The 24863-nt window shown below is 36.4% G+C and overlaps 1 protein-coding gene across 2 annotated transcripts in view; it reads right to left on the bottom strand.

Moving 5' to 3' along the window:
- Positions 1 to 24863, bottom strand: part of LOC150095801 (uncharacterized) — a 186126-nt gene that overhangs the window by 69086 nt on the left and 92177 nt on the right. For both annotated transcript variants that reach the window (XM_090410306.1, XM_090410307.1), the window contains exon 5: positions 11878 to 12001. In XM_090410306.1, the coding sequence (XP_090266432.1) occupies positions 11878 to 12001 (124 nt within the window). The remainder of the gene's footprint in view (positions 1 to 11877; positions 12002 to 24863) is intronic.

The raw sequence follows: 24863 nt of genomic DNA, 5'->3' as shown, positions 1-24863 counted from the left end.
TTTACAGCAATGATTTCCTTATGTGGGATATTATTTTTGGGAGGCTTAGACTTGATTAGGATGTTGGCCACATCTAAACGTATGTTGTTGGCTATTGTTGGAGGCAAGTCGTATATTCCCCATTCGATGGATGCCATTAATTCGGCTTTTGGAACCTGCTTGGGAGTCACGGCAAAGTTGTACCTTCGACTTAAAGCACTAGGTGCTTCTTTGCTTAAGGTGAGCGAAGATAAATTCACTACGACGAGGTCTTGTAATTGCGGTCGTTGTATAGTGCAGCGTGTTGGAGATTTTCAAACTTATTTTGGTGTCGGTTTTTGACTATCTTGAATTCTTTTTTAGCCGTTGCGTCGGTGATGTTATCTAGGATCTCCCATAGTTCCATATTCAGAATATTATATAGTGATTTCTAGGTTCCAAACCCAAAATAAACAAACAGTGGATAACCCAAGAAATCATAGCTACCATAGAAGAGAAAAGAGAGGCCAAGATATTTGTAAACCAACAAAACAATGAAGAGAATAGAGAAAAATACAAGGCACTAAAAAATAAAGTTGATAACCTATGCAAAAAAGCCAAAGAAAAATGGTTAGAAGAAAAAGCTAAGAAATGCCAAGATGCATATCAACAAAACAACCTAAAAGTCTTCCTTGATACTGTAAGAGAAATTACAAAGGAATTCTCAGTAAAAGCACTAACAATGATAAACAACAAGATGACTGAAACTGGGAATATTGAACATATAAGAAAAATCTGGTCAAACCATTTTAAAACTATCTTCCACCGAGGAAACAAAACTACAATGCCAACAATAGAAGAAAATAATGATCACCCAAAAATTTTACAAGAAGAAGTTAGATACGCAATAAAACAGATGAAAAACAATAAAGCACGAGGCATTGATACTATCCCTACTGAACTGTGGTCATATGGAGGCAGCATATCAATAGAATATTTAACAACTCTATTCAATAAAATATTACAAACAGGAGAGATTCCAGATGACTGGAGAACTGGAAAGATCATCCCAATATACAAGAAAGGAGACAAAAGAGACTGCAGAAATTACAGACCAATCAATTTACTCCCTCACACCTATAAAATATTCATAAGAATTATACAAAATAGATCAAAAAACACCTACGAAGAAATGATAGGCATAGAACAAGCTGGTTTCCGAGTAAACTATTCAACAATAGACCAAATTTTCACATTGTACCAACTAGCAGAGCTCAGCAGGGAAGACCATAAAAAACTATACCTGGTAATTAGTTTATGGAATTAACAACGCAAATAAAGTATATTAATTAAAGGTAACTTTAATGAATCACTTCTATATTTCGGCAACGTCACATTGCCATCTTCAGGAACATAAAGATATGGTATGTGCACGCAGGCACTAACACAAAGCAAATGAGGAAGAAAGCAAGAAACTAATATTGTTCCTAAAGTCCTAATGGTGCCCTCTTGCGGGCTAATTTGGTAGTCTTGGCTGTTGGGCTGAAGTTCTCATAATGTAAGTCTCCCAAATTTGGGGTAGTTTCATGCACCCAAATTTGTTGAGGTTAGGAACGTTTTTTTAGAGCTGCTGAAGATTCTTTGAATAATCTTTCGTATTTAAACTTTCGTATTTAAACGCAGTCTAAATACGAAAGATTATTCTTTGAATAATCTTTCGCATTTAGACTGCGATGAATTATTTTTGTTTTCTTCCAACGAATTTTATGGTGGGTATCTAAGGCATGGTCTGCCAGCCCAGAGCGACTGTACTGGTGAAACCGGATGTAGTCTTTGTGTTCTGAAATCCTGATATTAGTTGTTCTGCCTGTTTGGCCAAAGTAGGACAATTTGCAGCTGCAAGGGACCTGGTATACACCAGGTAGGTCTAGGGGAAGTGGTTGGTCTTTGGTAGAGCGGATAAGGGATGCCAACTTTTTATATGGTCTGTAACAGGCAGTAAGGTCATATTTTTTGAGGATATTGGTTATTTTCTCAGAGGTGCCCTGGATGTAGGGGATGGTGATAGACTTGGTGTAATCTTTATTGTGGAGGGGGGAAGGGGGGTTGTGGTTTACTGGTTTTAGTATTTTTTGGGGTTATAGCCATTGGCTAAGAAAGTGTTGAGGATGTGGTTTAGTTCAGTAGTCAGGGCCTTGTCATCTGAGCAGATTAATTTTGCCCTGTTATATAGTGTTTTTATAACCCCATATTGTTGTGAGGGGGGGGGGGGGGGGATTGCTGGTGAATGTATCGGCCAGTATGGGTGGGTTTTCTGTAAACAGAGAAAACCAAAGATCCATCAAGCTGGCAGGTGATTAAAGTGTCTAGGAAGGGGAGGGTGTTGTTTTCCTCTTTTTCTAAGGTGAACTGGACTCTGGGGTGTTGGTTGTTTAAGTGTGTTAGGAAGGAGTGGAGTGTGTCTGAGCCATGTGGCCAAATAGCAAACACATCATCCACATAACGAAGCCAAATAGTGGGTTTTTGTGGGGCGGAGTTTAAGGCTTTCTCTTCAAATGTCTCCATAAAGAAATTGGCCAAGGGTGGGGAAAGTGGTGAACCCATGGCTGTCCCCTCTATCTGTTTGTAGAACTTTCCTTGCCAAACGAAATAGCCTGAGTTCATTGTGAACTGAAATAGGGCTGAGATATCAGGAGGAAACTTGGCTTGGATGAGCTCAAGGGTTTCTTTGAGTGGGACATTAGTGAATAGGGAGGAGACGTCAAAATTGACCATAATGTCAGTGTGTTAGAGTGCGAGGTTTTCTATACTGTCTTTAAAGTGGGCTGAGTTTTTTATGTGTGATGGTGTGTTGCCAGTGTAGTGTGTGAGCGTTTTGGCTAAATGTTTGGCTAATTTATATGTGGAGGAATCAATGCCATCCACTATGGGACGCAATGGCACATTTTGTTTATGTATTTTTGGGAGTCCATATAATCGGGGAGGGCTAGAGTTATAAGGTTTATGTTTGTTGGTGACTTCCACAGGCCAAGAAGTGACTTTCTTAAGGAGTCTGTGGAGAGTTCTAATCTGAGAGCTGGTCGGATTGTATTCAATGGGGAGGTAAGTAGTATGGTCTAGTACTAAAGCATTTAGCTTACCTTTGTAGTCTTTTTGATTGAGCACCACAGTGGCACTTCCCTTATCAGCTTTGGTGATTACTATTTTTTTTGTTGTTTTTCAATTCTTGTAGGGCTGCATATTCGTTTTTGGATAAGTTGGTTTTTGGAGGTTTGGCTTTAGTCAGAACACCGACTACATCCAGTCTTACGTAGTTGGCGATATGGTTAGGCAGGTTGCGAATCCCAAGCTCTATTTGGATCATGATTTCTTCAGCAGGTATCCTTTTAGGAACTAGGGCGAAATTGTGACCATGTGAAAGTGCGGTGAGTGCTTCAGGCTTTAAAACTGCCGACGAGAGGTTGACTACAGTGTTGAGTGGTGGCTGTGGTAAGGAAGTAGAATTCTTCGTCAGGTTTTCGTATTTTTTCTCGTGCCGACTACGTATTTTTTCGAATTCTTTTCTTGCCGATGAGCATGAGATGTCATGAAGTATCGACCATAGATCACAGCCGAGTGTATTAGAAAGCTCTTCCTCTAGCGCCCGTAAGGTTTTGTTTTCGTCGGCAAGGAGAACGCGCGCCGCGGTAATTTGTTCTCTTAACAGGGCGAAGCTAGTGCGGTTATAAAATGCGTAGAGCTTTCTCTGAAGTAAAACGGTGCTTCAGTTTGACACAATTAGGGATCACTTTGTTATCCCGGCAGCGTTTTAGGAACGTCAGACGATTTATTTGCCTCGATATCTTCAACCTCAATTTGCCGTATTGACGGGCCTTTTGTGCGATTGCATCTCCGTGGATGATCATGATTCTAGTAGCAAGGCTTATACGTTGGTTAAACATAACTGGTAATTAGTTTACGGAATTAACAACGCAAATAAAAATACATAAACAAAATGTGCCATTGCGTCCCATAGTGGATGGCATTGATTCCCCCACATATAAATTAGCCAAACATTTAGCCAAAACGCTCACACACTACACTGGCAACACACCATCACACATAAAAAACTCAGCCCACTTTAAAGCCAGTATAGAAAACCTCACACTCCAACACACTGACATAATGGTCAGTTTTGACGTCTCCTCCCTATTCACTATGTCCCACTCAAAGAAACCCTTGAGCTCATCCAAGCCAAGTTTCCTCCCGATATCTCAGCCCTATTTCAGTTCACAATGAACTCAGGCTATTTCGTTTGGCAAGGAAAGTTCTACAAACAGATAGAGGGGACAGCCATGGGTTCACCACTTTCCCCACCCTTGGCCAATTTCTTTATGGAGACATTTGAAGAGAAAGCCTTAAACTCCGCCCCACAAAAACCCACTATTTGGCTTCGTTATGTGGATGATGTGTTTGCTATTTGGCCACATGGCTCAGACACACTCCACTCCTTCCTAACACACTTAAACAACCAACACCCCAGAGTCCAGTTCACCTTAGAAAAAGAGGAAAACAACACCCTCCCCTTCCTAGACACTTCAATCACCCGCCAGCTTGATGGATCTTTGGTTTTCTCTGTTTACAGAAAACCCACCCATACTGGCCGATACATTCACCAGCAATCCCCCCCCCCCCTCACAACAATATGGGGTTATAAAAACACTATATAACAGGGCAAAATTAATCTGCTCAGATGACAAGGTCAAAGGTACAACTTTGCCGTGACTCCCAAGCAGGTTCCAAAAGCCGAATTAATGGCATCCATCGAATGGGGAATATACGACTTGCCTCCAACAATAGCCAACAACATACGTTTAGATGTGGCCAACATCCTAATCAAGTCTAAGCCTCCCAAAAATAATATCCAACATAAGGAAATCATTGCTGTAAAAGAGCTACAGAATAATAGCCAGATTATCATAACAAAAGCAGACAAAGGGAATGCAACCATGGTGACGGACACAACAGAATATGAAAACAAAATGCATCACACTGTTACAAGATCAGTCAACATACAAAATTATAGATCACAATTAAACCAACACACAAAAGAATAAGGCACGTAAATTATTGAAAAAAGTTATTTCCTGTCCCAAAGACACAGTAAACAAACTCGAGCCCTTCCATGTTAAAACACCTAGGATTTATGGAGCACCAAAAATTCACAAACAAGGTACACCCTTATGCCCAATTGTGGACAGTATAAATAGTCGCACATACAATCTGGCTAGACATTTAGCTAAGCCACCCTCACAAACAATTCTCCCTTCTTTGTCAAAAATTCAACCCACCTAAAAAGCATCTTACAACACCATACCGTAAAAAGCTCCGACTTAATGGTAAGCTTTGATATCACCTCACTATTCACAAATGTACCACTAATAGAAACCCTCAATCTACTGAAGCCACACTTCCCCCTTGATATATTTGAACTATTCAAATTCACAATACATGCAGGATATTTCACATGGAAAGAAAAAATATACAAACAAATAGATGGGACAGCCATGGGCTCTGCCCCCCCCCCAGCCAACTTTTACATAGAACACCTGGAAAAACTAGCAATCAATACAGCCACTCTCAAACCAACACTTTGGCTACGCTATGTTGACGATGTGCTTGCAATTTGCCCACATGGCCTAGAGACATTGAAAACATTCTTAGTGCATTTAAATAGCCACCATCCAAAAATCCACTTTACAATGGAACTGGAAGCTAATAACTGTATGCCCTTCCTGGATACACTTATCGCATGTCTTCCAGATGGTTCCTTATCATTTTCAGTTTTTCAGTTACTACAGTCAAGGAGATATTTTACACAAACAATCACACCATCACCCTTCTGAACAATATGGCATTTTAAAAACGCTAACTCACAGAGCGAGAGCAATCTGCTCTAATGACAATACTCTTGCTGCTGAACTGGCTCACTTATACCACACCTTCTTGGCCAATGGCTATAATCCCCATAAGATAAACAAAATACTAAACGCTCTTAAGAAACCCCTCCCACTGTCCACCGCAGAGAACTACAACAAAACAATCACCATTCCATACATTAAAGGCACATCCGGAAAGATTTCAAGAATTCTTAATAAACATGAACTACGCACCACATTCAGACCGTGGAGCAAATTAGCAACCCTTATCCGCTCACCCAAGGACAGCATCCCCCCTTTATCACATCCAGGAGTCCACGAAGTACCCTACTCATGTAACCAAGCCTACTACGGTCAAACAGTAAGAACTGTGAGCATCCACATCCACGAATACAAAAGATACATCCGGCATTATCGCTATGGCAAGTTGGGCCTATCAGACCATATCCTGGATACCCCTGCACACAGGATCAATTGGAAGAATACAAAAGTACTGCACAGAAGATCTTACAAGTCGGAGAGATTGTTCTTAGAGGCAACAGAAGCCCTGAAACACACTCCAAATCTCAACAAATATGACTGTATAAATTTGCCTAAAATCTGGGAGACAGTCATCTTAAGAAAAAACTAGTACCGGTTTTTTTCTCTGTTTAGGACTCTAGTCTTATGTGATAGCTGCATTTTTTTTTTTTTTCAGATAGAGGGCGCCAAAATCAGGACTGTAGTCTTTGTGTTGCTGCTACAATTTTGTTTAATTAGTCCGTTGATTACACCATATTGTTATAGTCTCGCATATTGTGATAAACTATGTTTTTGTGCTCTGAAGATGCTGATTATAACACCAGTGAAATATCAGCAATAAGTTAATAAATTAATTATTTACTTATTTTTGTGTTCTGATATATACTGTTAAAAAATAAACAACAAAATCTTTCAAGATATCGTGGGAGGTCCCTCCTAGGAAATACAAAGTCTATTATACCACTCCTTAAACTCACTGCCCATTCTCCCTCTCATCACTCTGTCAAGGCAATGCATTCCATGGTTCACCACCCTCCATGCAAGAAAATACTCCTCACTCTCTTGCTCACAGTTTCCTTTTGTAACTTCCAGGGATGGCCCGTTGTCATCACTCCTTCCCGCTGTTCAACCAAGTGAAAGAACTTCCTAATGTCAACCCTGTAACCACCTCTCAACAGTTTAAAAGGCTCAATAATATCACCTCTCCTTCTTCTATCCACCACACTCTGCATTCTACATTCTCTCAGCCGATCCTCATAACTATCCTTGTACAGTCCTGAAACCGTCTTTGTCATCTGTCTTTGTATCCTTTCCACAGTTAATTTATCCCCTTCAAATTGTGGGGATCAAATCTGAGAACAATAGTCTAAGTGTGGTCTGATCAGGGTCTTATACAATGGAATGATAACTCTTATCTCTGCAGGTCAGCGTTCTTCTCATTATGTTTTTGTGTTTCCTTCAACATGTTTGCAATATGTCATCTAAATTTCAGGTTTCTATCAATCATCAACCCCAATCTCTTGTCTCCCCTACTTCCTCCAGTATAGCTCCTCCAATAGAGTATGCAGCATCCGATCGATGTGTCCCAAACCTCAAGAAATTACATAAACTGACAACTCAATTCATTTGCCCCTCTGTCTAGCTAATTCAAATCCTCTTGCAGGGCTACCACATGTGTACTATTACTAATAACCCTTTCCAGCTTCACATCATCAGCAAACAACTGAATATCCCCCTGCAATCCACTGACAATGTCATTGATATAAAAGGTTAAACAATATTGGTCCCAGTACTGAGCCCTGTGGGATCCCACCTGTAACCCTCTGGCTCCTTGAAACTGCCCCACCATACACAACTCTCTGAGAGCTATCGGACAGCCAATCCTGAATCCAGTTAACCAACCTGACATCCAAGCCTATGCGCTGCAACTTAAATATCAGCTTATCATGTGGCACCCCGTCATATGCCTTTGCCAAATCCAAGAAAATGGCAGTATATGCCTTTCCCTCATCTACTGCTCTTATAACTTTCTTATAAAAGCCTAGCATATTACTAAAACAAGAGCACCCCCTTCACAAATCCATGTTGACTCTCACAGATAACATTACCCTCATCTGCCCAATGCTGTATATGGTGCCTCACTAATTTCTCCAAGATCTTAACAACTACTCATGACACACAAACTGGCCTATAATTAGACACATAGCTTATGCAATGGCACTATCTTACCTAACTTCCATTCCCTGGACACCTTTCCCATAGCAAGACTTTCATTGAAAAGCCAGGTCAAAGGCTGTCACAGTTCTTTAGCACATTCTCTCAAAACTCATGGTGAAATACCATCCATGTTCTTCTTTTCAAAATGAAATTCAATTTTATCCTGCTCAAGACTAAATAGTGATCACTTCCAATTTCAAATCTTCTGTACACTCTGGTGTCCTGCACCAGGGAGAAAACATCATTATCGACAATATCATAGTTAATGACACTTTTCTTATTCCTTGCCTCTTCTCTCCATGTGCATTTGTGCACATTTTTATGTTGGAACATGGTGTTAGTAACAAGCAGTCCATGTCCTGAGCATGTAACAGGCAGTCCATGTCCATACCATATCCAACAGGTACAGGGTGTTCGGGATAAATTTGACAGTTTCGTAAGGAAAAAGAAAATCTTCTTTGTATCTATTAAATTTAATGAATTGACAAAAAAACATTACAGGCAGAGTTAATTACAATACTATCAACAAGATTTACTCAAAATAACCACCATTAGCATCGATCACAGCTTCAATTCTGCTTCGGAACCTCGAACAAGCTGATGCTACAGTCTCCCTGGGAAGGGCCGCAAAAACTGTTTTAATTTTATCCATTAACTGGGCTTTTGTATTACTGGAAGTGCGATTGGTGTCTTTTTCAACTGCGCCCTATACAAAATAATCCATGGGGTTAAGGTCTGGGGAGTTTGGAGGCCAAACATTTGGACTGGTGAAATCGTAGAAATTTTCAGACAACCATTTTTGACTTTTCCCAGAGGTGTGGCAAGGGGCCGAATCCTGCTGCCATACATACGGCCTACCATTGGCTACCCTTGTTATCCAGGGCTTGACTACAGTTAGCAACTCCACGAACAAAGCCCGAATTCCAATGCCAGGGTTCTTCAACACCTGTTCCTGCAGATTTGCGAGGAATTCTGCTGTACGAACGCAATCAGATCGTCTGCTAGGGATCTTTCTTCTTGCTACATCCTCGTAGTCACCATTGCAAGTCTCTAGTTCATGCCTGATTGTTTTTACTGTATTCAGGGAGCATTGGGCAGCAGTCGTAATATCCTTATTTTGATGGCGGGCACGAATCATCATGATACAAGTTATTCTCTTCCATGATTCAGGTGGGTTCCAGCTATCCATCCTTTCTGACATCTTGTATATGAATGAAGAAGGGTCCAAAGTTTTAAATGAAGAGAAGTGGGTGTTAATACATGTAACTTACGGAAAAATATAATTAATTATAAATATGTCAAATTTATCCCGAACACCCTGTATTTGCCATTATTATTAGCTTTGCTCTTTTCTCCAAATTTTCCAAAAATATTTTTGTATGCCTGACAATCATTTCCTACGCTACTATTCATCCCCAACAAGGACCAACTTTTCCTTTTTCATTGTGATAGTTGCTTTCTCTAAACTCTCAAAAAACTCCTCCACTTCTACCTTAGTAGAACCTTCTTTGGGACCATAGGCACAAATACCTCTCATTGTCCATTTTGTTCCCCATTCTGATATTTGCCCATATCACTCTACTTGATATTGCCTGCCATTCAAGAAGATTAGCCTCATATTTAGTGTTGAATACTTACTATAGCTACTCCTTCTCTGCCTGAGTATAACATTTTGTATTAAATGCTCAGAAAAATCTCACCAGTTTTTGTCTTTTTTTGTTTCAGTCACCCCTATTATGTCGATCTGGTACTTATCAATTCCTCAGCTAGCTCCATTTCTTTGCCATTCAGGCTTCTTATGTTGATAATACCGATCTTTAACTCTGGTGATGTTGAGTTGGGGTGTGTTTTGAGATTTGTTCCACTAGCTGACTTTTCTCTGTTTGCCCTGGTTCCCTGGCAAAAACAATGGGGGCCTTGTAACCAGGCAACACCCCAGCCGGCATGAAATTCTGTCATGTTGTACCATCATTTTGTATTTTGGTTTAAGCCAATAAGAATACAATTTGGTCGTCTAAATCCCAAATTGCCAGCCCATCCTCGTTTGTTCAGTATCCAGGTAGATAACCAACAGGGTGCACCACGAGAAGGTGAGGATTGGACATAATGTCAGAAACCCTGGTTGGTTCTCCACATTCCTTTAAAGGCTATGTGCTGGGTCTCCTCTTAGTTATACAGCTCTGACTCTTAAGCAATCCCCCCAGGGGTATGTGGTAAAATTTTGAGGGGTATGCCATGAGAGCTCAAAAGTCACCAAGTTGGCAACAGTGATACTGATTAATTTCTGAGAACCAAATGACGAAGCGTGTCGCTGTAGTTCATTCTATATATGGTTGTCAATCCTCCCTACTGGAGAGTCGAACCTAACCAAACAGCTGATCGCCCAGTCAAAACATCTATTCTAAGTGAGCGAATGTGCCTTCTTACTGCTCTATGTATTTGTTGTGATTGATTTCACTTGCTGTGCTTAAAGTTATTTTTAGTCTTCAGTTTACTGTGAGGTTAAATGAACATGTTTCCAAACTGCTTTGAAACATGGATAATTAAGAAGAAAAGTAACATGGAGCAGGAGCCAATTGCTTCTACATCTATGACTGCATCATCATTCCGGTAAAGAGGTGGATTCAGCAGTAACTAAAAGAACATTAAATGTTAAACAATCAAGTAATAAAAAAATTAAAAAAAAGTAAATATCATGAATCATATTTACAATTTGGCTTTACATGGACAGGAAATTTAGCAGATCCAAATCCACGCTGCATTGCTCTGAAGTCCTGTCACAAGATTCTATGAAACCATCTCTTTTACGGCAATACTTTGAAACAAAACATCAATATTTAAAAAATAAGCTTAAGCATTTTTCTGGTCTAGAAGACAATGAAAGTGCACTTAAGGCATTTTATAAAGTAAGCCTTCAAATTACCAATGCTGGAAAGGGTTACTCATTCTTCCAGCAGTGGAAGATATAGCTTCTTGTATGTTTGGTCAAAAAGAGGCAAACCTTGTCAGAACTGTTACTTTGTCAAACGACAGTTTCCAGGAGAATTAAAGATATGGCCTGCAATATTAAGGACCAAGTCATTCATGCTATTTAATGTAGCCTGTGGTTTGCCACAGGCTACATTGAATAGCATGAGTGATAAACAATAACAAGTGGAGTCGAGAGACATAGCTGGGCTAGCTCATTACTTATTTTTGTGCATGGAAAATTCCGGCATGCATTATTTGAAGATATTTTATTTTGTAAGTCTCTCAAAACTTCTACTATGGGTGAGGATATTTTTAATATGATTGATTCATTTTTTGCCTCAAACAACCTTAAATGGAAAAATTGTATTTCTGTATGTACTGATGGAGCAAAAGCAATGAGTAGTTATATCACAGGAGTAGCAGGTCGTATAAAACAAGTTGCAGTAGAATGCAAGTTCTCATTGTTGTCTTCACTGTGAAGCGCTGATAGCTAAATTTCTCCCTGATGATGTAAAAAGAGTTCTGGATGAAAATGTACAAATGGTTTTTTTCATCAATCATCTTTTTTTCAATCATCTGTGAAGAAATGGGTAGTCTGCATAAGAGATTGCTGTTTCACCATACAAATTTTTTCTTGCTTCATTGCTAACTGCACAGTTATGCCACAATTTCTAGCTTTTGTTGTTGTTGAGCAGTTCATCTGTACACCTTCAAATTATTAAAAGTTTTATTGTAGCTATAAAACATATACCAGAAATGGGATGGATTTTTAAAAGAACTCTGAAGAACTTACTTGTGATAATAGAGAATTAAAGCACATGGTCGAGACCAATATGCTCCACCTTCCTGATGCCTTTTACATTTTAAAGTTGAGCAAATATGTTGATGGGGTTGTGGAAGTGCCCATATATATTTATCTGAAAGAAAATTCACAAAATGAATTTTTAAAAATATTTCATTCTTGTATTTTTTGTCTAGTGAAATCATTCATTATCACAAGTGAAGCTTGAGCTATTTGTAATTTTTGTAATATATCTTGGGGACAGACTTAGATGTTCAATGTTATTCATCTTCTTAAATCACTGCAAAACAATCAATTTTTTTCTTAAAAAAATATATATATTAATTCATGAACTGGTTTATATATGGATGGATTTCAGAGCTCAGCTATTTGTTACAATATACAAGTGACAATGAGTTGAGGAAACAATTCAAATTATAATGAAAAAATACCTAAAGTCCTCAATAGAAGCTTGTTTTATAATTGTTGGATTATAATGACTCTCTCCAAAATTTCTGGCAAATTAATGAAACCATACTTGTTTGAGTAGGAGAGTGTTTCATAGCCATTACAAAATCTAAAAATCTGTTTATCTGACTTGTAATGACTTCTATATATAGCACACTGATATTCTTCCATCCTGTGAAATGGTGTCAAAAGAAGTCTGTCAGTTTAAATTAAAGATGCCAAGAAATTATATTCTTGGTTTAATCTTTTATTCAAGTGTAAACAAACGAAGTCTGCATGTGAAGTAACTTCATAACTGAACAACTCGTAATATATATCCCATACTGTATCCCATAATGCAAAGCACACATCTTTATGGACATGTATAATGTTATGCATCATGGGAAGGGTCACTATCCAGACTGGTTTCAACCTTTATTGTGGTCTCATCATTGGGAGCCAGACCCAAAAGTGATACTAAGATTCAAGTAATACATTAGTCATATTTCCATATACAAGTAACCAAAAAGTGTCACATCTTATTACTAAAATACTCTGGATAAGAGATAGATGTTGAAAGTTTCCCCACTTGGATATACTATAAATTAAAGACAGTCTAAGGCAAGTGATATGAACTCATTAGCCTCTATATATGAGTTGCCCAGTCATAAAATTACTTCACATGCAAAAATTTGGTTTGCTTACACTTGGATAAAGGATTAAACCAGAAATATAATTTCTTGGCATCTTTAGCTTATAGTATAATCAAGTAGAAAATATTCTAACATCTATCTCTAATCCTTTGGTATCACTTCTGGGTTTGGCTCCCACTGATGAGACCTCAATAGAGGTCAAAACCAGTCTGGATAGTGACTCTTCCCATAATGCATAGAATTATACATGTACACTAGTGGCAAAAATTGTGGAAACTTTTTGGAAAAAGTGTATTTCTGAGGTTTGATGGCTCGTAACACCACTTTTTTTTTAGTAATACCATTAAATTATATATCAATGGAAAGATAATTTAATCAAGAATGTAATGCAATAACTTTTATGAAGGATTCTTTATTAGAACAGCAGTTATAAAGAAAAGTGGAACACACAGAAAAAATGAGATATACAAAAATTCTCAAAATGCAAGTTAATACTTAGTTGGGTAACCTTTAGCATTAATTACGGCCTTACAGCGCCTTCCCATGGAGTGAACCAAGTTTTTTTAGTTGTGCAATTGCTATAATGTGAAACCAAGATTGAATTATTGCTTCTACTAATTGGGTTTTATTGGTGGGTTGCTTCTGACTAACAAGTTTCTTTAGTCGGCTCCATAGATTTTCAATTGGGTTAAGGTCTGGGCTATTCCGAGGCCATTCCAGCAGTGGAAAATGATTATCTTGAAACCACTTTTTGCACACAGCAGCAACATGACATGGAGCTGAATCCCGTTGAAATATAAATGCTTCATTATATTGGAAAAGATCACGTGCGGAAGGCTTCAGTTTGGGCTCAAGTATTTCATTTATGTATTTTGTGGCATTTATATTCCCATTAATCACGTACATTCTGTCCACACTTTTTGATGTCATACAACCCCAGATCATAACACTAAGTGGGTGTTTCACGGTAGGTGTAATGCAATCAGGATGCAAATCTTCTCTGATTCTTCTCCTTACATATTTTATGCCATCACTACCAAACAGGGAGATTTTGGTCTCATCACTCCAAATAACACTGTCCCATTGTTCTGCTCCAGTTAACATGGATTTTAGTCCAGTTTAATCTTTTCAACCTTTGTTTGAGAGACAAAAATGGCTTTTTTCGTGTAATTCTAGCATTCAGACCAAATTTTTGCAGTCTTTGCCAAACAGTCCTTGCACTCAATTTCACATTGTATTGTGCCATTTCATCTTGTATACACCCAGATGATTTTCTTCTATCCCGTAGGCACAGTCTCTCAATTCTTCTATCATCATTTGCTGTTGTGCACCTTTTCCTGCCTTTACCAGTCTGGTTTTGTGGTGACTGAGTCTCCTTATACCTCTTCAAAAATTTAGAAAAGCCACCTTTGGTTAAGTTTCCACCAATTTTTCTTCTAATTTCTTCATAACTGTAGCCCTGTTCACTTAATAGTACTATTTGTACTATTTTACATCGCTTTCTGGGTGACCAATCAACTCTTTGTGCCATTTCTTTAATTTTATTACGTTTTTCAAGCTCACTAAATGAAAGAACACAAAAAAAACAACCAACTTGATAGCAATCACATAACACACTGACAAATATCCTCCTCTCAGATCCAATACATGACATCAATAGCTGAATCCTACTGTGACCTTATTGGCTCATTGCCAAAACAAGATGACACCTGATTGGCTCTCTAAACACTCATGCTTATTGGCTACATTCAAATGAAGGAAAGCTACTTCATATCAACCTAAGCAAGTTGTGCTTCTTTTTTCTGGTTATTTGGCTATAACTTTTCATAGAATACAGATAATCGAATAAACTTTATTGTTACATTCTTCATTAAATTATCTTTCCATTGATATATAACTTTATGGTATTACTCCAAAAAAAGTGGTGTTCCGAGCCATCAAACCTAAAAAATACACTACACTTTTTTTTCAAAAGGTTTCCACAATTTTGGCCACTAGTGTATATAAGGATATGTGATTTGCATTATAGGATACTAAGGCAAGTGATGTGAACTCATTAGCTTTTATATATGAGTTAACCAGTCTTGAAGTTACTTCACAGACAAACTTTGTTAGCTTACACTTGGATAAAGGATTAAACCAAGAATATAATTTCTTGGCATCTTTAATTTATAGTATAATCAAGTGTAAAAAATTTTAACAGTGTCAATTCTGATTTGTCATAATGATAGCAGCAACTGTATCTCGTATTCCTTGAAGCAAATGTTAACAGATGCTCCTGTCTGTCCATGATAGGCCAAGTCATACGGCATTATTTATTGCTTTGGTGTGGTGTATTACCATTTAAAAAAACAGTGGAATTATGTAATGCAGACATAATAATTATGTTTCCTCTAATTCAAAATTATTTAAGATAATTTTGAATGAAATCAAAATAGAGATCATTCAATAAATTTTTGTTTTCTGCAATAAAAATCACAGAAAGCATAATCAAAATTGGATTGGCACATTTTTAGTGTACATTCTAAGCACCATTTTTTTTTGTTTTTTTATTACTTTTTTTTTAACAACTCCACAGATACACAAAAGGTCAAAAAAGCTTGTAGTTAAGGAGAAAAATGTATATGTGCCAGGAAAGACTAGAGATGGAAGACAGCCTGAGAAGAGAAATCCAGTCTTAATTGGAGATTTGGGAATTATAAAAGAACAAAGTGAAACGAGATCAATTTTTAAGAAACAATGGTTATGGAAAATTTTGATGCATGGATCATTTGAACCTACAAATTGGGGCCAGTGATAGACAGAAGAAGTTCAATACAAGACTCTTCTAGTCAACAGGTAACAAACCCAGCTTCTCATGATATGACTGTCCAAGAGGGAAAATGCTTACTAGATTGCCTTCATGTCCAGAAAAATACCACTGCCTTGTTTGGAGGCCCAAAGTGGATAATGTTATGTTTAGTCTTCAGAGCAAAAGCTTTGGTTTCTATTCATGGATCTCTTTCATTCAAGGGTAAAGCAGTAAACTGGTTCTGCAGGCCAGATAGGACTAAACCTGATGGAAATACATAAGCAGGCTTCTCAATAAGCCATTGCATAGTTCATACTTAACCAGACTGTGCCTGCAAGGAAGCCTAAGCAGTGGTATCTGGGGGGGACATTGAATAATGATATGGAAAGGTGAACAGGTCATGTTTTTGTTTTTCACATTCTCAAAAGAATTTGAAATTTTTCCAGAGTTAACTAAATAATTTTTTAAAATAATATTCAAACTTCCTTCATGCTCTACATCAGTGTTTCTCAAAGTGTGGTACGCATACCCCCAGGGGTACGCAAAAGATCTTCAAGGGGTACGTGGTAATTTTCGGCTATGCATCATTAACGCATGGAATCATTATTATGAAAAAAAGAATTATTTTAAACATATATATTTCTCTATAAATTATATATTATGTATGAATTCTCCTACTCAAATTGTGAGTTACTATCATCACTACATTCACGTCCTGGTGATAGTAATTCACTCCCTGCAGTAAACAACACGCCCTCCCCAACAGTGTCATTATACTGAAGATGCAAGAAAAACAAGTAGTTTTATTGTATCGCTGAATAAGGTACAAGGACATTTGCAGTCTGTGTAATATATTTCTCAACAAATAGTGCAATTAGAAAAGACAACTGGGATAAAATGGCACTAACTAATGAATCACATCTCCCCTCCAACAGAAACTGCTGCATAGACTCGAGCAAAACCATATGTTGCCAGTACAACATATGGTTTTGTTTGACACCACCCCGTCGTGAACATGTTAAAACTAAGAAATATACAATGAATGTGTTTCAGATATTATGGAATTTGGTTGAAGAAAATTAGCATTTCAACTCAACTGCTGGCTTGCCTTTGTCTTTGGTTCACACGATCTTTTGTTAATACTGCACCAATCATATGCATTTCTTCATAGCTGCTCTATCTCTACTGACCTACCATTGCTGTCTGTTTTACGCTCTGCTTTTACTTCTCATTAGTCATTTGTAAAGGATTGTTCATTATGTATCTCAAGTCTTGTAAATTACTGGTAATTTTGGCTTGAAATAATGGGAAAGAAGATGAAGCTATTTGGGTAGATGATTTTGACGATGCACACAAGGAAACTGTTCTCGATACCAAAAGTAGTGATAGCGAATAGGAGTTTCTTGGTAAGTCACACCATTTTCAGTTTTTTTTTTTTCTGAAAACTTTAGTTCCCAAAAATCCCTGCATATATCTCTCACCACGATTTTTTAGCTTTAATTTTGAGAAAAAAAGTGCGAGTTATATTCGAGTAAATATGGTAATTTTTTTAGCTTTCAAATTCGTAAGTATAGATCATTGGTTAAAGATTGGATTTATAAAATGCATCTCTAGAGAACCAACTAGGAAGAAGATGAAAAATCTTCGTAAGTATGATATCAATTACTTGAAATGTGGATTTTCATGGACAGGAAATGAAGAGGAACCTATTCCAAATTTTTTTTCTATTAAAAATATATCATATTTTTTGTTTATATGAAGATATAAATTCAAATAAAATAGACAATTACAATGAAATGTACTTTATTTATTTATTTATTATTATTTTGATAAGGGGGTTGTTTTCACTACTCTAGAAGTAGTGAAAACAACCATCAAAATGGAGTTTTGATGGTGGTTTTGAATAATGTTAAACAAAGATGCTAATAAGTCACTGTTGAGCTTCATCCCCTACTACCAATTAAAAGAACTAATGAAAAACACAAAAAAACATGATATTAACATCATCATGGGTGAAAGGTAGAAGTGGAGATATAGTTGGCGAACATGGACTGGGAACAAGAAATGAGAGAGGAGACTGTCTTATTCATTTCTGTCAAGAAGAGAAGCTAATAGTCACAAACACATGGTTTAAGCTACCATCCCGAAGGCTATATACTTGGCAATCACCACAAGATAATAATACAAATATAGTCAGAAACCAAATCGATTACTTGCTAATTAATCAACGATTTCGAAGTTCCACAAAGAGCACATAAACCTATCCTAGTGTTGATATTGCTTCTGATCATAATCTACTGGTGACAGTGTTAAAATTAGACTGAAAGCTATACTTCAGAAACATCAACAAAAAAGGTTTAATTTAGGAAAGTTAAAAAACCCAGAGATAAGAAACAAATTGAGTCAAGATCTGAATCAAGAGATAGCACTTATCAAGAATGATGAAGTCATGAGGGTTGATGAATCATGGGACAAATTAAAATCTGCCTTCATGGAGAAATGTACCAATACCTTGTATCCTGATAGAGCAGTAAAAAAGAAAGATTGGATAACTGACAAAATTCTTTCTCTCATGGATCAACGGTCCCCATGGGGCTTGCGACTTGCAGGCACAGGCATGGCTAACCTGGGGTCCAAGAGCTAAGTGTGATCTATTTCAAAGCTTTTGGTCATACTTTTCTCTAACTCTTCCACTTCCAGCTTCTACCCTCATACTAACATTCTTCCTAATGAGGATTCTTTACTTAAAACTTTCTGTCTGACTCTTTTCTTGCTTACTAAGCTCAGGAGGAGGTCTTCCATTCTCCCTGAAGCTATTAGAGTACTCGAGAGCTAGGGGTGTTTCCTCCTCTTTCAGCTAACCACTAATAGTTATAGTAGTAGGCAGCAGCACTACTTGTTACAATAGCATACATATTACAATACTGCGATGTGGAAGGCAAGGGGAAACCACCACATTACATTCCCAAGTAAAAGCAGCAATGGAAGTTAAAAATGAAATCAAGATTGGTGATGGAGCCTTCACTGAAGGAGTCATGCCCGGCAGGAGAAGTAGCCGGGCTTCTCAGATCGACAGCCGACGAAATCCTGGTACTTATTCAAAAATGAAGACAAGAAATAATCTGAATATTGGAACATGGAATGCAAGAACACTGCTAGAACCAGGTAAAATAGAAAATGTGAAAAAAGAAATGGAAAGACTTGAAATAGACATTCTGGGCATTAGTGAGACGAGATGGGAGGGACAGGGTGATTTCTGGAGTGGAGAATTTCGGATAATATATTCAGGACAAAAGAAGGGAGAGTCAGGTGTTGCAATAATGCTTCATAAAAAAAAAAAAAGTTGGAAAGTTAATCACTACAATAATTAACTATAGTGACAGAAACATGCCGACAAGCATTCAAAATGAACCAGTAAACCTCAATATTATAATGGTCTACATGCCAACATCATAACACAGCGATGAAGAAATAGAAGAAATCTGGAGCAGCTTTAAAGACAGAGACAATACAATAATAATGGGAGATTGGAATGCTATAGTGGGAGAAGGGAGCAATGATAATGTTTCAGGAAGATTTGGTCTTGGACGTAGGAATGAAAGAGGAAAGCAATTAATAGAATTTTGTACACAAAAACAGTTAGTTATAGCAAATACACTATTTCAAGCTCCAAAAAAAAAGAAGATACACCTGGGGATTCAAATAGATATCAAATAGATTATATATTGGTCAAGAAAAGATACAGAAACCAAATAAAAAATTGTCTTAACGAAAAAGAACTGAAACATAGGAAACAAATCCAAAGATACAAATCAATAAGATGGAACCTTGAAAAATTAAAGAGTAAAGAAAGGATACCAAGAGGCAACTGATCATAACATTCCAGAAAACATAAATAGTCAGAATAATATTGAAAACCAATGGAATATGATTAAAGAGTTAATTACAAATTCATCAAATCAATTATTGAAAAATGCAGAAAAAGAAAAAATTGGATAACAGATGAAATACTTGGCCTTATTGATTAAAGAAGAAAATATAAAAATGCTGTTAAAGAAGAAGATGTGGCCAAATACAAATATCTTAAAAATCAAATTACAAGAAAATGTAGACAAGCCAAAAAAGAATACCTGGAAGAACAGTGTAATAACATAGATGAATTATTTAAAAAAGAAAACATAGAGAAAGCCTATAAAGAAATTAACAAGCTGACTTTCAGATTTAATAAGAACAGCAAAAACAATGCCATCAAAGATGAAAATGGAAAATTACTAATAGAATCTGAGGATATATTAATGGAATGGAAGAATTATCTTGAAAATCTCTATAATGGTGACGAACTTGATGTTGATATCAGCATAGAAAATCAACATGAAGATAATCTAGGACTCCCAATAATGCGATAAGAATTTGATAAAGCACTGTCTGAAATGAGTAAGGGAAAAAGTCCAGATGTAGATAATATTCCTATAGAACTGCTACAAAATCTAGGTGATGAGACAAAAACCTTACTCTATCAATTAATAGCCCAAATCTATGATAGAGGAGAAATACCAAAGGAGTTTATGAAATCAACCATAATACCAATACCAAAAAAGAATAATGCAAACAAATGCAGCCAATTTAGAACAATAGCTTTACTCCCACATGTTAGCAAAATTCTGCTAAAAAATTATGCAAAATAGAATTTATTCAAAAATAGATTGTCTATTGGATGAAGACCAATTTGGATTCAGAAAGAATAAAGGAACAAGAGAGGCAATACTTGTTTAAGAACAATAATAGAGAGAAGATTAGTCAAAATACTTACATTTGCTTCCTTGATTTAGAGAAAGCGTTTGATAAAGTAAACCAGCAAATACTCCTAAACTGTCTAACTAATATTGGCATAGATTTGAAGGATAGGAAAATAATTTATCAAATTTACAAAAATCAAAATGGACAGATTAAAATCAATGATAAGGAGAAAATAATAAATATCAGGAGTGGAGTAAGACAAGGATGTATACTTTCACCACTTGTATTTAATATATATATTGAAAAGGCCATTCAGGAAACTAAAAATAAAATAAATAGTGGCATAAAGATAAATGGTGAGCAAGTCATATGTATAAGATTTGCTGATGACATAGCCCTGGTAGCAGAAAACAGAAGAACGTTAAAAACAATGCTAGAATTACTAAATAATAACCTTGAAAAATATAAAATGAAAATCAACACAGATAACACTAAAATCATTGTTACAGGCAAAATCCCTATCAATACAATCCCTATCATCAGCAGGGAACAAATAAAACAAGTGAAAAGCTTTAAATATTTAGGAAGCCTAATAACAGAAGATGGCAGAACAAGAGAAGACATAAGATCAAGAATAAACAACGCAAAAGCCCAATTCTTTAAGATGAAAAGCATTTTAACAGGAAACCTCAACCTACAATTGAAAAAAAAAATTAGTAAAGACATTGATATGGAGCATTGCACTATATGGATGTGAAACCTGGATTCTAGGCAGAGAAAATGTAAGAAGATTGGAGGCTTTTGAAATGTGGTGCTGGCATCGCATGAACAAAATAAAATGGACAGAAAAAAAAATCAAACCAACAAGTACTGAGAGAGATAAACGAAACAAGAACTCTAATAAAATCAATCAAAATTAGAAGGGATAGGTGGTTTGGACATATACTTCGACATGATGGACTTGTGAAAAGAATAACTGAAGGCAAAATAGAGGGGGAAAGAAGAAGAGGCAGACCAAGGACAAGCTTTCTTGACCAAGTCAAAGACAGCACAGGTTTGAGGAATTACCAGGAGGTTAAGCTAATGACAGAGCGGAATGGAGGAAATTGCTGCTGAGCTACCAGTCCCAAGACTGATGCAACTGATGATGATGATGGATCAATGCAGATCATATAAAAATCAAAGTCCAACAAAATATAAAGAGGTTCAAAAAATTATTAAAGGCAAGATCAAAGAAGCAAAAGAAATCTGGCTGAATGAAAAATGAAGAGAAACTGAATTTCTACAAGAAAAGCATGACAGTTTTAATCTACACAAAAAGCTGAAAGAGACCTCAGGTATATTTAAGAAAAAACAACTATGTGTCCTTCGAAACAAAAAGGGAGAAATAATATCCAAAAAAGATGACAAAATACAAGAATGGGTGAAATGGAGAAGAATTCTTTTCTGATAACAGACAGAACCCAGAAAATACTTATGAACAGATAGACAGTCCATGCATTCTAAGATCAGAGGTAGAATGTGTGCTGAACTCAGCTAAAAATGGTAAAGCCTTAGACCCCGATAGAATACCAGCAGAAATAGTAAAGTTATTAGAAGGTGACAACATTGCTATATTAGTAAAGCTATTTAATAAGGTCTACGATACAGGCATATTCCCACAAGACTGGTTACAGTCGACCTTCATCATGCTACCTAAAAAAGCAAATGTGAAAACTTGTAATGACTATAGAATGATCAGCCTAATGAGTCATGTTCTCAAAATGTTCCTGAAAATAATTCAAAAAAGACTATACAGAAAATGTGAAAACACCATCAATGATACCCAGTTCGGCTTTAGAAACAGTTTGGGAACAAGAGAGGCTCTTTTCTGCTCTCAAATCTTATTCAAAGTGTATTGATCAAAACAAGGAAGTATTCATTTGCTTCATTGACTTCGAGAAAGCATTTGATAAAGTCCAACATACTAAAATGATTGCACTATTAAAGAGAATTGGATTAGATGGTAAAGACATCAGGATCATTCAAAACTTATATTGGAACCAAAAGGCATCTGTTCAAGTTGATGACATTATTACAGACCCCATTAACATCAAACGAGGAGTAAGGCAAGGATGTGTACTGCCACCTCTTCTTTTTAACATATACTCAGAAGCTATATTTCAAAAAATGAAATAGGAAGGGATTAATGTAAATGGTGAAATCATCAGTAACATCCGATATGCTGATGTCAGCCAGCTCTCCTGGCTGACAATATTCAGGATCTTCAAAATCTTCTGGAACTAGTGAATGAAGAGAGTGAAAAAATGGGATTAAAAATAAATATCACCAAAACTAAATTCATGGTCATAAGCAAGAAACCAATTCTTAATTCATCACTTTCTTTAAATGGGAAACAAATAGAAAGAGTGACAAAGTTTAAATATCTCAGATGCTGGTTAAATGAAGAATGCAATCCAGAAATGGAAATAAAAGTTAGAATTGAAATGGCAAGAAAAAATTTTCTCCTGATGAAATCAACACTGTGTAACCGCAACTTAAACTTAGAGCTTAGAGCAGTGGTTCTTAACTTGTGTTCCATGGTGAAAGATGTCATATGACACAGTTCTAAGTGTAACTGGCTACTCTGATCCTAACAAGTGAAGATTGCTATGCACGTTGACTTCTAAACCAACATGTTGTGAAATAGTAAACATTATGTTTGGCAATGAAGCAAAAAAGGAAATTATGAAAATTCCTCATTCGGATGATACAATAAAAAATAAAATTAAAGATACCTCAGATGATATTGAAAAAACAGTTACCAATAAACTTTCTAACAACATTTTGCTTCACAAATTGAAGAATCCACTGATATTAGTGGTAAAGCTCATATACTAGGATTCGTTCGTTTCATTAATGAAAAAGAAATAGTGAATCAATTTCTATGCTGCGGAGAACTTAAATAGCGTTAATACAAGTATCCAATGGAAAAATGAAAATATTTTGACATCTACTGACAGATTGTCAGCTCTTCAGAAAAAAGTATCTCTTTTGAAAGAATATCAGAAAAAAAATGCACTTGATATGTTTTCCTTCGCTCTATAATAAAAAAACTTGAGGGAATTATTTCCTTTATAACAGAACATTTAACAATACTGGAAGAAAAGATTTCAAGTTACTTTTCTTCCTTAAATACACACAATTATGACTGGATACGAAATCCATTTGTCATAGTTAATACATCGAATTGTGAGTTTTTGTTACAAGAAGAACTTAGAATTAGTTACCTTGTCAACATATCGTACTCTAAAAATTAAATTCTCTGAAATAACTCTTGAGGAATTTTGGATTTTTATTCAAGTCAAAAACCCAGCTCTCTCCACAAGAGCACTGAAAATTTTGATACTTTTCAACATCATATTTGTGTCAACTCTGTTTCTCAATATTAACACATATAAAAACTAAAAAGCGTGAAAGACTTACTAATATAGACAAAGAGGTGAGCATAGCTATATCAAATATTAGACCTGATATTGCTGAAATCTGCAAAAGCTGACAAGCTTTTGGTGTTTCCCAAATTTTTCTTATAATTTAAAAGTGTTCTGACTTCGAAAAGGTTAAGAATCACTGGCTTAGAGTATGTATGGTCTATACTGCTGTATGGTGCAGAAACTTGGACCTTGAAGACAACATCAATAAAAAACTTGAAGCCTTTGAGATGTGGTTATACAGACGAATGTTAAAAATCCCATGGACAGCAAAAATGTCCAATCAGGAAGTACTGGAACAAATGGAGAAATCACGTGAACTTTTAGATACAATAAAAAGAAGGAAAACTGCATATCTTGGTCACCTACTTTGTAATGAAAAATACTTCAATTGCTTATAAAGGGGAAGATAAATGGAAGAAGAGTATACAAGGAAGACGAAGAAAATCTTGGCTGGCAGACATCAGACAGTGGACTGGCATGAGCTCTGAGAGACTGTTTAGAGTGACTGAGGATCGCTCAAAATTTGCCAAGGTGTCCGATAGGAGATGACACTCAAAGAAGAAGATGATAAGAGGGTACTTGGTAATAATGAAAATTTTAAGAAGAGGAATGGGATATCTGAAGTTTGAGAAACACTGCTCTACATGAAGGAAACTTGAATGCTACTTCAAACGTTGCTCCTGTTATTACAAATTAGTTATTCCATCTGTTCAGCAAAAGATATCCTCTCCCATCACTTAGATCACGGACTGGCAACTTTTTATTGATGTGGACCACATTGAAACTGTGGCCTGCATCAATAAAAAGTTGTCAATTTATACACTGTAAAATATATAAATATGGCAAACTATTAAATATATTTATACACTATACTGTAAAATGAATATATATCTATAC

Source organism: Typopeltis vanoorti, chromosome 20, assembly GCF_054136105.1.
Source record: "Typopeltis vanoorti isolate ZY-2024b chromosome 20, IOZ_Tvanoo_1.0, whole genome shotgun sequence".
NCBI classification, from domain to species: domain Eukaryota; kingdom Metazoa; phylum Arthropoda; class Arachnida; order Uropygi; family Thelyphonidae; genus Typopeltis; species Typopeltis vanoorti.
This window is presented reverse-complemented; position numbering and strand designations above follow the sequence as displayed.